Consider the following 17273-nt stretch of genomic DNA (forward strand, 5'->3'; position numbering starts at 1 on the left):
ATAGGATTACAGACTGTCATAAAAACCAGAAATCAGAGACAGAAAATTTCATGAAGGTCTCACTTACATGGGGTCTGACGTGCATGTACATATTTTATGGAATTGCCCATTCGCAAGTTTTCTTCAGCTCTTAAACTTACAACGAAAGTGCTCTTCCTTTTCACCAATTTTTTGACAAAGACCTTCTGAGCCGTTCTTTGTCATTTGACGGGCTGCTGGGCATTTTCAATACATTTACTGTGTTCTTGAATACTCCATATGTCACAGAGCGAAAACTTCCTTATGACTTGGGCCCTGTAACATAGAGATTGGCAATCGATGGCAGAGGTGATTTCTATGATTGATTGCATTCGTTATTGCGCATGATCAATTGCAAAAATCAGCACTACAATCGATCACTAAGCTTAATGCAACAGGATCCCCAGCCGCTATTCAATCAACAAGCAGCGATAATGCACAATCATTATTTTCCTTATAATTATACGCAGCAATCTCAAAGATTTAGAATATAATTTATTGACTTTTGAAGTCTGATTACACACATTAATAAACAGTAATTTACTCTTTGGCAACAGAATTATCAACACAAAAATTAAACAACGATATTGAGAAAAACAATATAATAACGTAGTAAGGTAGTGCACAATGTATTTTGGTGTCCAACTAGAAGCTAGGCTTATTTAATATCATTGTGATTTTGCCAGTGCAAATGGGAAAGGGACTTTCACAATTGGTTGTGCGATTATTAGCGACTTGCGATCATATACAAAAGATAAATTTCTAACCAGATTGTCGCAACGGTCCATGACCAATTGTGAAAGCCCCTTCAGGTGTTGTTCAAATATTCTGATTATCAGATTCCAATGTTCCATTCACATTTAAGTGCTGAAAACTTTCTCAAATCAAGTATTACCAATTGATACACAAAAAACATGAAAATAAACTTAGGAATGGATAAATATTGGCTTTCTACAAGGCAGATGGAAAATTATCATAACATCTAATGAACACATCATCTTGGCAAACTTACAGACAATGTTTCATTTGTGTTCAAATTCCAATTCTAAATTTACATTCAATTCAATTCATCATTTAATTTACACTTCAGTCGTACTGTGGAGCCATTGATATGTCATATTTTGTTCATAAATAGTTTCATATTACATCATCAAAAATATTCAAATGTGATAAATTAGCATAGATACATATCTCCTAAACATTGTCCAAAATACCTTTGTGGTGTCCCGCAAACCCTTCACTTCAGTCCCACATGTGTCTTTCTGTGTCAGTCATAGATCTGACTGCTATGGCCACCTGATAACGATGCATTGCCAGAGAATAAGAGGGGAGGTGTGGTGCCAGGTAGCGGATGATGTTGACCTGAATAACTGCTGCTTTTAAAGAGGGCGCCATACCCAACCTGGGGCATACTCTGCGGTGTGTTTAACAACGATGGGATGTCATTCAGTGAATTACTGTAATGAAAACAAACAAAAAATACTAGTACTTCCAATAATTCAACTCAAATTATACAATATCATAACAAATTTTAATGTAAACAGACAAAGATTTTATATAAGTGGTTTATTCAAAATATGTGGAAATGAGTATAATGTCACTGTTTAAAAAAAAATAGTACTTCTAAAAACTAGTTTTTCCAAGGAGGCAACTTAAAATCATAGAATATTAGACAAGTAGGTCTTATTAACATGTAAATATTTTGCTTCAAAGTATGTGAAAATAAGTATAATTTCATTGGACTATGAAATCACTATGAAAAGTTCATGCTTTGAAAACAAGGAATAAACCAAGGTAAGAGACACAATAATGGTCTTGCCCTATTCAATAATGTGCAATTATTCTCGTTGATAATTTGTGAGATTTGATGTAATGTGACATCTGATGCAATTTGACCTCTAACCCCTGTAGGTGAACTTTAAATGATTGGAATTGGGAGGATTCATAGTGGGACGGGAAGGAAAATAGCTGTCAGCCATGTACAGTTTTACTCAATGAGCAACTTTTATCACTGGCTGGAGGCACATAAGAATTTCAAAGTTTAATCCTCCATGTAGTACTAGAAAAATTCTTTCATTTCCAATTCATCTAGATATGAAGCAATTCAAATTTAACATTACCGGTATACAAATAAACAACAAATACCTATGCCACTGTTTGCCAAACCACAATTTACTTGCAAGCTCATATATATTCATATGTACATGTACATGTATGTCCATAACAACCAACTTGAAAAAAAATAACTCATGGTATAAGATTACATCAACAAACCTCCATATTCTCCAATTTATTTTGATGATTCACAAAAACAGGAAAGAGTTGAAACAAAATAAACATGAGTGTTTTTAAAGGAAGTGGAATCAATGACACCAACTTTGGCTGGAATGTCATGATTGAAGAGAACAACAACCTACAAAGATCATGGTAAATCCCCTAAAATGGCAAGTCACCATTCCAATACATTACTAGATTATAGGAATGTGTATTCCCTGAAACAGTTGTGATGTGGAGGACATGACAGGATAAATTTTGCAAAATGATTTGATCAAGTGCCTGATCAAAATAAATCATCTGGGGTCAGCTTCATGAAAGACTTGCAACTGTTGTAACTTTACCATAATGGCAACTACCATGGGACCTTGATTATGACTGGCTGCTGAGCCCTGTTACCATGGTAGTTGCCATGATAGCAAAATTACAACAGTTGCAAGTCCTTTATGAAACGGGCCCCAGGTTTTTTTTTCTTCCTATTTATGAGATTTTGATATTGAAACACTTCTCAAGCATGGCATAGCCAGAGATCTGGGGTTATAACATAGTATTCTGATATCTATATATCCAATCACTAAATTTGTAAGATACTTCCCCAATTTCCCTTTTGAAATGAAAATAGGGACATATGGTGATTGATGCACCTCCATCCAAAATGAAATTCAAGTATATGCCACATCAGGCCCATGTAACCTAAAGCTTAGCAATTAATCATAAAGTAGATCTCTATCATTGATTGCATATAATGCTGAATGAAATGAATCATAATCTCTGCCCAATGATCAATATCTAGGCTTTGTGTAACTGGGGCATGAACACTTACTGCCTCATGTCTGTAGTACTAACGGTTCTGGACAGATCATCATCGCTATTGTAACGGTTTGGATTGTCAAAGAAATATGCTTTTGATGGCGTCTTGCTTCCGGATTTCACTTCTGGAACGATTTGCTATATATGATGAATAAAAGTAAAGATATAACATTGGTAAAAGCAAAGATGTCATGAATAAAAGTTAAGATAACATTGGTAAAAGTTAGAGAACAGTCATTTGAAATACAAAAAAAAATCTAACTGAAAATCATGTATTTAAATAAAATATTTTCTTTTTTGTAATTGTACCTAGATTATGTTATGTAAACAAAATATTGATCGGGTATCATAGGCGGCAGAAGCAGGGGGGACGTGTCCCCCCTAAATTTGAATTGGGGAATGTTGGGTATCAATAATGTTCAGTAAATTCAATTTCATTTCAAGTCATGTATAAAAAAGTGTAAGGAATAAACTGCTACTTGGTCTACAAACTTTACACCCTTTTAGGCTTCCTTCTGTTCAGTTTCATCACATATGATCTATTCCTAGTTTGTCCACAATCAGTTCATCTACTAACCATTTGGTCTAATTGCCATTTGGCCCATTTGCCACTTAGTCTAATTTCCAATTAGGCTACTCCCGTTTCATCTACATGTATTGGTCTAACAACACTTAATCTACATGGCTATATGAACTGTTTTTAACCAAAATGACAAAGTGCAAAAATAATAAGCAGATTAAGAGAAAATTAGACCATATGGACATTAGACTAAATGACGGTGAGACCAAATGATCATTAGATCAAGTGATAGTTGGACCAAACAGTAATGAGACCAGATTGATAGCATACCAAGTGGACTTGCATCAAGCCATGCTGGTGTTAGGCAATCCGAGAATCAAACCATCTGCTAGTAGATGAAGTGGCTACAAAGCTATTCAATCACTATTGCTTTGGGATCATTTTTAATGCATTAAGATGACTCTATCTAATATCGTCTTAGGAGCTTGGATTGGATTACCTAATGGATTTAGAAAATCCACCCTAAACTTTAAAATGGAAGATTGGGCGTCAACTTACCACGGTTGAAGCAAATCTTTTGACACGAAAGAAAACAACGAGGATGAAAGTAGGTAGGAACTCCCATACAAACAGGACGACGCCAAATGCAAGAAAGTGGTTTCCTTTTAGCTGAATTAGGTCGGCCTGTTCAGCAAAATAAAACACATATCAAGTCATAATGAAATTGATTTGAATTGGAATTCATTTGGCAATATTGAAAATAAAAATAAAATCATTTACATTTCACAAAGATATACAAAACAATGAGCAGGGCCACTACAAAAGCAATTTATGCTTTTAGAAGAGGCCATACCGCAAAAATGAGGCACCCTGGTAACACTTATATTGGATAAAATGAACGATCAACTTAAGTTTGAAAAAAAAAATGCATCATACTGCATAGGAGTTACATATGGATATTCCTTTGATATTTCATGTCATGAAAAAAATTTGAATAAACTTAAATTTGACTAGTCAGTTGACATTGTGTAATACATAAATTGATATCCAATGCTTATACCCGTTTCCAAGATTTTGCTCAGTATTGTTCTTATTATATCAAGGAATACTGTTCTCATAAAAAATGGATGAAATGCTATAATTTCTGACATGCAAAAAAACAATGTTTATCTGGTATAATTTGTAATGGTATTCAAAAGTCTGACTTACTGATGTCACGGCCTGAATCTTTGAAGTTCACTGAAAATGATGATTTCAGGGAAAAATTACAAGCTTCAAAGGGATTTATTTTGATAGAGATAATTTATGCATACAATTATTATCAGCCTTTTTGCTGAAAAAAAATCCAATATACACGAGTCTAGTCTGGTCATTTGGGGAATAGATATTTGTCACTATATCCTTCTAAAGCAGTTTGTCTGAACACCAGTTTAATATAATATTGTCTGCTCACACTATCCTTACCATGAACTCAACATGATTTACAGATGTCTGTGGATATTTAAAAGGAATTCGGCATATATGTATACATCGTTATCAAGGAACTTTGAAAAGCTGGGGGGGGGGGGATTCACTACCGCAGTCATGCTTAAACTGCAACGCACACGTTTGATTGATGGATCACGTCTGCATGATCTGACCAATGCAGTGAATTATTACATACTGCATGCAACTGAAACTTAAGTGGGACACTAAATGGCACTTAATCTTTGCCAAATGATGCAGTATTTGGTACCCTGGGGTACCAAATAATAATCCGCCATTTTGTTGAATTATTTATTTTATTTTTTGCGCTGTACCCTGGGTTACCAAAAAATGTGTACAAGTATATTTTAATGTTTTGTACAGATTTTTTTTTCTTTTTAGTGATCTTATGTAACAATTAATGCATGTAAATGATATGTTTATTCTAATTTTCATGTTCTGTTCTAATCTTCACTTAAGTATAACATAATTTATTTACTATTATTGGCATTAGATTGTATCAAAGAAAGGAAATAGGCGTTGTGATCATTGTCCCCATTCATTGTCATGATTGTCGCACCGATCGTACGACCGTGATCACCATGACAACAATGTAACTGTACACTATTACAACACGAGATGGCGCTGCACAACGCCGTACCCCGGGTACTACGGTACCCTGGTGTATGGCATGGTGCATCAAATATCCCCGGAGTTGCAGCAGATGGTAACTAGCTTATTCCATTGCAGCCCGTTTTCTATGCAAGTACAAATGAATTTACTGTTATGCTGTCTTACAGTATGTTCAATTTGAAAACAACAAAAATTGATTTGTGTCACTCACAATACTTTCTTATTCTAACCTGAATTGGATCGGAGACGTTTGAGTGATAAGAACCATGGGTTATGTTAATTGAAGCTTAGCATGTTCTGTACCAATGGACTCTCTCCAAATCCAGTCCAGTTCAAATTAAGAAAAATAAAAAGGACCTAAGTGGCTCCGTACCTGATCGGAAACGTTGATCCAGTCGTATCCGAAAGAAGGGCACTGGACCCAAGACACGGCTATGACATTGTACACAGTTCTGGTGACATACAGCAGGATAATAACTACACACGCAACACAGGCTTGACCAACTGTCGTCCCCTGTACAAATGTAGAAAATGAGATTAAATGTGCAATGATTTGTTTAACATCATTTTGGGGGCACTTTGACAAAAAAAAGTATTCACAAAGCCATCAAATATAACAACATTTACGTGTATATCAGCCTAACATTGTAACTTCCCCAAGTTTTTTAGTGGAAATTCAAAAATAATTTCATCTAAATTTTTCTTACAATATATCCCACATATTTAAAGGTCAAGTCCACTTCAGCAAAATGTTGATTTGAATAAATAGAGAAAAATCAAACTAGCGTAACACCGAAAATTTCATCAAAATCTGATGTAAAATAACAATTCCGGCGAAGATTCTGCTAGGATCGAAAGCTTAGGCCCCTTTTGACTCTGTAAAATAAGAAAGTTTTGGCATTTTAAAGTTTTGCTTATTTTTCACAAAACAGTGATATACACAACTCAGTGACATGCAAATGAGTCAGTCGATGATGTCCATCACTCACCATTTCTTTTGTTTGTTATTGTTTGAATTATACAATATTTCATTTTTTACAGATTTGACCATCTAGGGACCGACTTTACTGGATCATATAATATTACACAATGCTAATTCCACATGTTCAAGGAGGAATAAATCACTGTTTCACTTGACAATGAGGAGATAATTAGAATATTTCATATTTCATATAATAAAATACAAAAGAAATAGTGAGTGGATGATGTCATCACTCTCCTCATTTGCATACCAACCAGGATGTGCATATAACTGTTTTGTGAAATTAAGCAAAACTTTAAAATGTCATTACTTTCTTATTTTACATCCGATTTGAAGAAATTTTCAGTGCTGTGTTTGTTGGATTTTTCTCTTTTTATTCAAATCAATTTTTTTGTTGGGGTGGACTTGTCCTTTAATAGCATAGCAATTGGTGTAGCATTTTTCATTCATACAGTACCTTTGCCATTTGTTCAAAATCTTTATAAAATATGTTTACAAAGTTATACAATTTAATAGTTCAGCTCACCTGCATGCTTTTATCTTTATACAGCACCCTACAAATATCATTATTATCAAGTCAATTACCATTACATACATGTACATGTAGATGACTTTTTTTTTATTATTTACCTTTATATTTGTATATTGGTCAAAATTTCTCCTTGACATCTATACCGTTTTCATACTGAAGGCGAAGTGGAGTTACTCCGGAATAACTCCGAATTGAGTTTATACGCTTGTACTGCGGACCGACTTTAAACCCCCTTTCATATGGGCAAGCACCGCAGCGGTGTATCCGCAGTCGTTGCCATGGTTTCCAAGCGAGTTCGTGCCATACGTGTGGCGAGATCACAGCGATAAGCGCATACCGCATTTCCGGTGCGGAGTAACTCCGTTTGTAACCTTCTTCTCGAAGTGGGTTGAGTACTCCGCTTTGAATCCGGATCGAACTAATCTCAGAATTTTCATATTGCCCTCCAAAGTGGAGTAACTCCTCCTGGACTCCGGACTAACTCCACTTCGGCTCTCACTATGAAAGGGGTACTAGATGCTCACGCAGAAACAATGGAACTTTTAAAATTCGGACATTTGTAATCTAAGCAGCAATGCATCCATACATGTATATGGACTTGGAACAATATTTTTTGAAATATTGATATTTCTAGAGCATGAAAGATTGCATCATATAATTAAGCTTCTTCTTATTTCATCTAACATTGTCATCCATGTTGTTCATAACTTCAAATGATTGTCTCTTGTAAGGGTCAATATTAGCCTCATACCCTGAGAGCATTTCAACAAATGGTCAATCATTTTTTTTCAACTGACTTTTGTTGTAAGCTACTGAAATCCTTGCATCTGATTGGCTAAAGTCAATCAAAATCACCAACAAGATACTTCATGAACCCCCCCCCCCCCTGATTGCAGACAAGATATTAGCAAGATCACAGTGAAGATATTTTACATCCCCATGGCTTCTGATAAAAGTTTTCAAAAGAGATTTATGTTTCCGTCTGTACAGCATAATATAGCATTAATATGTTAAGCTGGATAAAGCTTCACTACATGTAGGTAAGCCATTTTATATCAAATATTGAATTTTAATGAGAAATTATGACAAAAGAGGAAATTTGTTGCTACTAAGATTTAAAAAAAAAATAGATTTCTGTAATCTATGTCTGCAAAATGTCTCGGAATTGAATGGTAACAACTACTCTAAGTTTTAGTCAGTTATCAAAAATGTCACTAATAATTATGGAACATTTGGTGAAAAGGTGCTTTCCAAGCCAGGATTTTTTTTAACCTTTAATTTTTTTTAAAAGTTTGTTGAAAGACTTTTGCCATGCCATGCTTAGGCAAACTTTATAAAGAAATTCACAAACAACATGCAAGGACAACATTAAAGAAAGGGGGCTCGAAGGATTTCACCTTTGGAACACTAAAAAGAGCCCTGATATATAAAAAAAAGCACACTTGAAAATCCCATTCTCTGCATTGCTTTATAAAGCTTATCCAAGGTTTCACGGATCTGGAATAGACCTTTGGGATCTAAAAATTGCTAAGGTTTTGAAAATGAATACGACATTTGGCTGGTCGCTATTTGCGGTCGGTCCGGGTTTGTTTGGGATGCTTGAAATGTGATGTGTACTTGGGACATGTGTCTCATTGTATTGCATATCCTATGAATGTTTACTTAAAGATATATAAAGTTTTATCTATAATGCATTTTTATGTTGTTTTTATTGTATGTTGTATTGTTTTTATCACTACAATCGCACCACATACTCTGTGTGTGAGTGCCACCATTGAAAAGGTGTAAGTTCAAATAAAAAAATGATAATACAGATATAGATTGTGAAAAGCAGTCCCCGAAAATGAAAAATATTTGTTTGCCTCTTAACCCCAGAGACAGAAACTCCTCAGTAACCTAGACTAGCCTGCTGCGCACCCCCCCCCCCCCCACTCAAGTTAAAGGTCTGAATGAGCAGTCTATAATGCCTTGTGTACTGAAGGCCCTCTCAGTTTTAAGGGTGCTAGTCTTTGTGTGGAGACCCACTTGTTGATCAAAGTTACAATCAGGGTCTGTGCCTGCAGACTAAACTGAGACTACACTTACCCTTGCCTCGAGAAGCACGTTGGCTGACGTCATGTGCGTTATCTTCCAGATGCAGACGGACAGCCAGACGGCAGCAAGGAGGAAGAGTCCCTCGTTGAGGATGACCCTAGTGGTAAGGGTGTCGTGTTTGGCCTCCTGGCTTGCGAGCTCCCGGATCAGGATCCCGGAGACCAGGTTGATCAGAGTAAACACCAGGGGCAGGATGATTATGGCCAGTCGAAGGCGCCACTTGTAGCGCCGGTACTGGTCGGGATCGAACCGCACTCGCACTTTTAATATCACCTGGGAGAACAATGGGGATGCAATAATGATTGAATTTCAAATTAAATGTTTTAATTGCTCAAGTGATTTTCACTGTTGAGTCGTCAAAATGTTTATCTAGTATAGAAAATTGTGAAGTGCTTGGTAACCGGAAGAAAAAAAGGCTATATATAAAACAAATGTACTCAATGGATTGCTAATTTATTTCATTCAAATTATTAGGAAAAGTCAATAATAATAATTGAAATAATAAAACTTTAAAATCAAAAGTGAATGATGATTAATAATTAGCAGGATAATCCCAGACACCAGGCTGATCAAAAAAAGCCAAAGGTAGCGTTAGTACTGGTCGGGATCAAAATGCACTTGGACTTTTAATATCACCTGTGAAACCACAAACAAGGATGGAACTGGAAGTGATTTCAAATTCACTTTATTCAAACTATTATTAGGAAAAGTATGAAAACAACAAATATGGGAAACAAAAATAATGCAATAATTAAAAACTTCAAACTAAGAAGTAGGCCTAATAAATTAGCACAAGAATGCAAGCTGCTTATCCATCTCTTATTAACCATGTTTTATTAAATCTGACAATTATTGCTATTCATTCCTAAAATTCTAATCAACTGCCAATTAAAATTTAAGAGAGTATTAAATTTTGTGTGTGATGCAATCTAAAATCTAATGAGAGAAATTAGAAATAATTCATTTGGAAGAGTTTGGAATTTGGACCCAACAAAAATGTAAAAATATGTGTTTCTCCTTCTTAGTATGAAACAACTTTTTTTATCAAAAATTTTCTTCACATTCACAATGATGTATTCTTTTATGTAAATCTACATGTACAGAAATATTACATGTGCTGGAAAAAAATGGAAGCAAATTATAAGATCATAAATAAAATGAGCGAGTTGTTTCTGCCACAATGTCAATATGAAATTGACATAGTTATGCACTAATGATATCATTGTTCAAAGTACAACCAAAACGTCTCAATAATCATTGCTGATTTTTTTTCACATTCACGTTGTCATTTTTCTTCAATTCTCTTCACACAAACCATGTTATACCAAGATATATTTCCCTTTAACCCCATGGGTGGTCCATGTGTGGTAGCTCTTAAGGTCTATAAATATGTGGGGTAGGGAGAAATACAGAGTGGAATGCAATCATGCCATGAAAATCAATACCATCCCGTTGTAAAAATGGAAAATCACAATAATTACAATAAAATGGACTTTCTGCAAGTGATGTCATTTCGGTGAAATGGCATAATTTGACCATAATAGAAAGCTTACAGATAATATTGGAATGAAAAAAATTATTCCCAACAGATCAAATGCACACAAGAAACCATTTTCAATACCGTACATTTCAACAGAATCTAAAATTTGTGCTCTTTGATATGTTTCTCTTAAATTCTAAAATATTACATGATAACAGAAAACAATGGCCAATGACATGGAGAATGACACATCTTTAATTCTACCCATTACCCATAATTAGCACCAGACGACTTAATTCTATCTTTGCTACAATGAAATGCACAATATTGAGTTAAAAACATGTTCTCAAGAAGGAAATGTTGCAGAAATCCTGTTTAGCATTAACGAAGCCGACAGTCCCTTTCCTGTGAGCACTCTATAAATAACCACAGCTAGAAATATAAAACTTGGCATAGCCCCAACCATTTCAGAAATTAGAAAAGGGGACGTGGATACATGTATATACTCGTGAATGGAAGTGCTCCCCCCCCCCCCCCCCCCCCCGGGCATGCATTTTGCATAGTGGTAGTACATGAAACAATTATTTTCAAGAATTGAGTTCTTTATTTCACAAGAATAAGCTGTTTTCAGCTAACAACCCCTGTGTATTATGTAAATGTAACCTGTAATGTAAGACATCTTAACCCTGTCTTACCCAAGGGGGGGGGGTATATAGCCACCCTCCACAAAGTGTCCACATTTCATCTGTGACACTAAAATTTTGGTACAATTAACAACACAATTTTGCCAATTATATCATTGATGACATATGTGCCAATTCTTCTTGCAAGAGCCAAGATTTGCCCCATGCAATTTCAAATATCCCAGTCTATAAAGAGGTATTGAAGCCCCAAAAGTCACCATTGTTAATATGAGCCTACATGTAGTTAGAATTTGATATCAAACAGTTATTATGAGTGAGTTATTTTCAGGTACGTTATCTAAAATTCTACTGACTTTTGTGATGTTTGACCTTCAGCTTGATACCACCAATATTTATCAATGTCCCCCAATTGAGGACATCAAGTTTGAAATCAATATTTTATTTTTAAAGAATATTAAAAAAACATAACGCCTTAAATGTACAGCTACAGCAAGCACCTACTGGACGGAATATAATAAAGGCAGACACTATTTATAAAGGCTAAAATGAAAGGGTAACAAAAAAAAAATGTAAAGTAGTTTTGAAAAATTAGTAATTTACAGAGCTTTGAATGTCATGTGGTATGAAAGTTGATTAAATAAGTGAATCAAGAAATAAAGCTTACTGGCGTAATAGTGTAGTGCGTCTGAATCTTTCTTTCAACAAATGGTTCTTTGTATTAAATCTATATTTTATGTGTCTTGTGCCCTCTCTCTTCAATACTTTTATTTTTCTTTGAAAATGACCTTCTGAGCACCTTTTTTTTTTACAAATTAAGTGTTTGGATATTTTTTTAAGGCTAGAGACAAAGATCATATCCTGACATTTTCAGCCAATTCATGCTTGAGTTTTAGTGGTTTAATATAAAAAAATATTACCAAGGCATTTTATTTTGATTGTGCAGCCAGCCACTCAAAATAAATTTCAAAGCAAAATGACATTAATCTCCACATTATAACTATTTTAGGGCATACATATTCAAAGAATTTTAATAACAACATTCACCTTTGAGGTAATCAACAACTAAATATAGGCTATCAGAAAATAATTGTCCTGGTATCACATAGCAATTAACTCTATATAAAGACTGCTACAAAAAAATTCTCTTGTATAGCAGATTTATAAGAGTGTACAGAACTTACATGTTTTTGAGAATCTTTCTCAATATGACAAAAATGCAAATTAAAAATTAAAGTAATTCTCTGGCTTTGATTAACACAGATGTTTTCTTCTTTAAAAAATTTGTCTACTACAAAAATAAAACGATAATAAAAGCCAATAGAAAGATCAATCAAACTATAGAAGTTATATGTAGTTCTACAGCAAAGAAGCTCTATGAGCAATACCATCTCATTTCATTAACTCTTTCATTTGGCACAAATCTTGAAGGAGCATGACAAAATATGGTATGCAAGTGTGTTGACCTACTGCAGATTTCAGGCTAAGTGATAACACTTATTTATGAGAGCAATTTCTTTAAGATACATGTATCACAAGTAATATGAATGTCATGAATACTATAATTTATCAATCAAAAACTAATGGAAATTTTCCTTTATCTCATTAAAGTGCTTGTGCTCTGTTCAATAAATAAGTCCAAGGCCCAGGGGGGGGGGGGGCATAGGCAGCGGAAGCAGGGGGGGTCCTGCCCCCCTAAATTTGAGGTGGGGGGGACAGTCTCCCCTAATTTTTTAATTTTTTTTGTTGATATCTTGTTTTTTGCTTGTCAAAAAATTTTGGTTAACCTTTATTTTGGGCTTGTCAACTTTGTTTCCTGCGTCATCCTCCCCTAAAATTTTGGTTGATATAACCTTTTTTTTTTACCTGTTTTACCTGTGTCCATCCCAAAATTTCAGGTGGACCCCCCTAAATTTTTTGGCTTCTGCTGCCAATGGGGAGGGGCACTTCCATTAATGATTAGATACCAGGTGCAACCAAAGAAACATGTACATGTGTAAAAAGGATCTCTTTTTCAAGATTGGGTACATTATGTACATAACATGTAATAAGGGTGTCAAAATACTGAAAAAGGTATATATATTTCGCTTGGAGAGCTCTGTGTTTACGGTCAAATTTGAGAGGGTATAAAAAAAAGACAAATGCTTTATAAAGGATGTACTTTTTGCCCCAACACTATGTGTTTAGAGTCCGATCTGAGCGAGGTGTGGGAGGTGGGGGTACTACACCCAATGTAACTAAAGGTAAAGCCGATGTCTGTGACACAACAATTAGAATATTGCTTTACTAATCTTGTTTAGGGGGTCAATTCAGGGAATACTTGTCAAGGGTACTGTTTTGTTTAGAATTAAAGGGTTGGGTTTCACATGCCAATACTTGTTAAGGAGTGTATTTTCATATGGAAAATACTTGTTTAAGGTGCTTTTTAAAACCCTGTGGTCACGCCTGGTATCCACTCGTCAATAAAAGTGGCCCCCACAGTCCAAGGTGTTAAATCTAAATTTCATGTATACAATATTTATGGGACAGTCATTCCAATGACCCTAAACTTTCCAAACTGACTAATTCTATGTTACCGGAAATATCATTATAGATTTCATCAATCTGGAGTCGGTTCGCCGGTGTAATTGTGATATTCAGGAGCTTCGTCTGGACTTACCTGGGCAAAATATAAGATAAGCAAGCAGAGACTAGTGAACTGGAGACACACAGGAAACCCAAGCAGAAGCCAGTAGACGATGAATGCAAGCATATTCACCTCAGATGCATTGATGATGTAAAAGGAAAAGAGGGTAGTCCTTAGTGCCGACCAGAACAGGCACAGAAAGAGAAACACGGTCTGATAACTGAAGCGCTTGTGCCCGTAGTATAGGATCAAGAACAGCTGGATGTAGATGAAGAGAAAGAGAAGCCCGTAAAGAACGATGAAGGTGACGGCGAGGGCGCGTTCCACGTGCGGCGACACGATGGGCTGCATGGGAGGCATTGTTGGGAGCGGGGCCAGAGTGCTTGGGAGAGACATTTTGGCTTGTTGCGTCCTCTTCAGACTCAGAGGGTACTATATACTTTGAGTCAAAGTCCCAGATTCAGCATCTCAGCACCAAGGGAAGTTGTGGCATCACACCTTGCCCTGATATCAAGAATAAAAAAAGAAAAGAGAGTTAAGAGAATTACATGTATTTCTACTAGTACTAGTAGTACTGTAATATCACAGCTAATTTTACTCATTTATTTTTACATGCCATTTAACATGCAAAACAATTTAAAAGAAATATAATAACTGGAACAGAGGAAAGTTTCAATTAGACCACATTCTACAAAGCCAATTACACTTAAAGCCCAAGTTATTTTCAAGCCTCAAATCACTCACCCTTATTCATTTTCACAACAATAAACATTAACAAAACTTGTAATTCATTCTGGTACAAATTTTCAACTTCTACATTTTGTTGATTCTTTTTCTTTCATTTTTCATTATCTTCTCCCTTAAGGTCTGGCCCCTGTCTGCTCTCATAAGATTCTCTCTTGAATTAGACCAAAAGCTTCGGTCTCTGTTTTGTTGGTTGTTCAGCTGAACTTCGTTGGCTTCACTCACCAAATACAGAGACCGAAGTTCTAGCGCGATCTGTACAGGGGACTCAATGGCCATATGTTTATGTACTTAAGATCGGATAAAACGGGGAAGTGAATTTGCGCGACAGCCGAGGTAAGTCACTGTTTTTGTTCCTTTTAACTTCATTTTTCTCTGTTTTTTGGCAATTGATGCCAAGAGGGAATATAAATTTGCACTCTGGTCACTATAATTTTCGAAATTTTTATTCATTAAACTTAAAGACAAAAATTGAAAAGCCCCGACGGGGGGATTTTGCATTGCAAGTCCCCTAATGGTGGCTGCACGATAGCGAGCCGTCTGTGTACGAGGAGAAAGTTTAAAAAAAATGTTAAAAAACTCCTCGAAACAGACGGCTGCCAGCTGTCTACTCTTGAATAAGCTTTCCCTTCTTTAATCAATAATTTCTTCCATCATTCATCAAATTATATCGTGCTTCTTTCATTTTTTTTTTTTTCATTTTGCAAAAATTAAAAAAGAAATTTGTGCAAAAAAAGGGCTTTGGCAACTTGGCAAGGGTCTAAAGACATGAAAGAAAACTGAACTAAAATAGTTGCAGTAAAAAACAAAATAGTTTATTGGCAGGTAATATTGATGGACATGAACTAGGCACAAATGCACTTTCGCATAAAAAAAAAACAAAATAGTTTATTGGCAGGTAATATTGATGGACATCAACTAGGCACAAATGCACTTTCGCATCAGGTCCAGGCTTCGCGTAGCGCCCAACGAAATCGATCCACACATTCGTCCCAGTAGTAACTGCCACCACCAGCCGCATCGCGCATAGCCACAGCCCCTGACAGACAGGCGACCCCAAACAAACCCGCGAAAGAAAGGCTTGTGCGAGAAACACCACTATTTCATTTCGTCGGGCAGTTTTCGGAAGATTTGAAACACAATAAATAATTAATAACTACACTGAGGGGTCTAAACGACCTGAGTAAATACCTAAATCGTTAAATAATAAAGGTTTTCTCACCAGTGAAACGCCCACTTAGCTTGGCGACTTGCAACAGTATAAGATCACCGTAGGGTAGCAGCTGCAATGACGTAAAACTGAAGCAAGCGATCAAAAGTAGCGCATAAAATGAATATATAAAATGAAATAATTATGAATAAAAATGGAATCAGGGCCATCTCCTGGGGACATCCTCACAATCAGGCGCGGATTCAGGGGGCACAGGGGATATGTAACCCCTTTTTCTGCTTGTCATATTTTATTTTTTTTTGGGGGGGGGCTGGGAGGGGGTTGTCAAAATTTCCCTCCGAAAAATTTGCCCCCCTTTTAGAAAATCCTGGATCTGCCCCTGCTCACAATTCATGAAAATCATTGCTGAGCTCGTGACCATCATTCAGCCCACAATCATGCAAGAACGAGTTCACATGCAGCAACACATGGGGGCCGCCGGACCGGGGCTGATCGGAGTGCTTTAATTAATTCAAAACCTCACAACATTGTGAATTTGCTTAAACTCATTTACACCAAGCCAAAGCAAGGCTACCACTAAACACATGATAAAGTTCATGATAACAATCAATCAATCTTTTCACACCGTAAAGCTGTCAATATCTTTCTCTTCATTCTCCCAGAAAAGGCCTACAACTATAAAATTGCAGTGTATAGCCGTTTAGTAAAAGAATTCTGATTAATATTCCGACAGCTCCAAAAGGTGTTTTGATCGTTGTGCCTGTACTTCAGAGGCCGGCGGAGGAATGGCAGAAATTAAGTGGAGGGGTACGGTGGCAGACGGGCCCCTCCACTTTCATTGTCCAAGCCTGATGTTCCGCCCCCTCTGCTGTTTATGCAAACAAAAACTGAAAGCCAACTGGGGGCGGACAAGACACCGAATTTTGTAAATTTTAAAGAGTTAGCACTTTGGCTTGAATAATTATGATAGTGACAGCATTTATGCAAATTGTTGTTCATTTCAAAATGATTCAAAGAGGCCTCCCCGCCCCGGATCTAATAATTTTTAATTATATCCATATCCCTACTAAAAGTCTTTCTCACGATTTAGGCCGATAGATCCCTAAACTTATTCCAATTCATTGTTATTATTATTTTACAAATTTTATGTATATGAATATTATTCTTTGCGCTGTATTCAATTCAATCCATTCGGCAAATAAGAGTACAGATATAAAACAGGGGCCGCGGAACGGTTTTCAAAGTGGGGGGGCTGAGCCAAAAGTGGGGGGCTGACCATGCTAA

General features: G+C 36.1%; 1 protein-coding gene across 1 annotated transcript; it reads right to left on the reverse strand.

The window, feature by feature from the left end:
• Nucleotides 1–477: 477 nt before the first annotated feature.
• LOC121418447 (G protein-coupled receptor 137Ba-like) lies at nt 478–16093 on the reverse strand. The gene is made up of 7 exons (XM_041612332.1): nt 16041–16093; nt 14108–14578; nt 9319–9600; nt 6093–6233; nt 4181–4306; nt 3116–3240; nt 478–1475 (listed from the first exon to the last, which is right to left on the reverse strand). The coding sequence occupies exons 2-7, from the start codon at nt 14468–14470 to the stop codon at nt 1286–1288; spliced, it is 1227 nt and encodes a 408-aa protein (XP_041468266.1). The 5' UTR covers nt 14471–14578; nt 16041–16093; the 3' UTR covers nt 478–1285.
• Nucleotides 16094–17273: the final 1180 nt, after the last annotated feature.

The sequence above is a fragment of the Lytechinus variegatus genome, chromosome 7 (genome assembly GCF_018143015.1).
Source record: "Lytechinus variegatus isolate NC3 chromosome 7, Lvar_3.0, whole genome shotgun sequence".
NCBI lineage: Eukaryota > Metazoa > Echinodermata > Echinoidea > Temnopleuroida > Toxopneustidae > Lytechinus > Lytechinus variegatus.

Excerpts from the sequence above, each read along its gene's own strand:
- LOC121418447 (XM_041612332.1), bottom strand. The coding sequence starts at position 14,470 with ATGTCTCTCCCAAGCACTCTGGCCCCGCTCCCAACAATGCCTCCCATG. Across the intron at positions 9,601-14,107 it reads TTATCTTATATTTTGCCCAG|GTGATATTAAAAGTGCGAGT; the intron begins GTAAGTCCAGAC and ends TTGTTCTCCCAG. Across the intron at positions 6,234-9,318 it reads ACGTGCTTCTCGAGGCAAGG|GGGACGACAGTTGGTCAAGC; the intron begins GTAAGTGTAGTC and ends ACATTTGTACAG.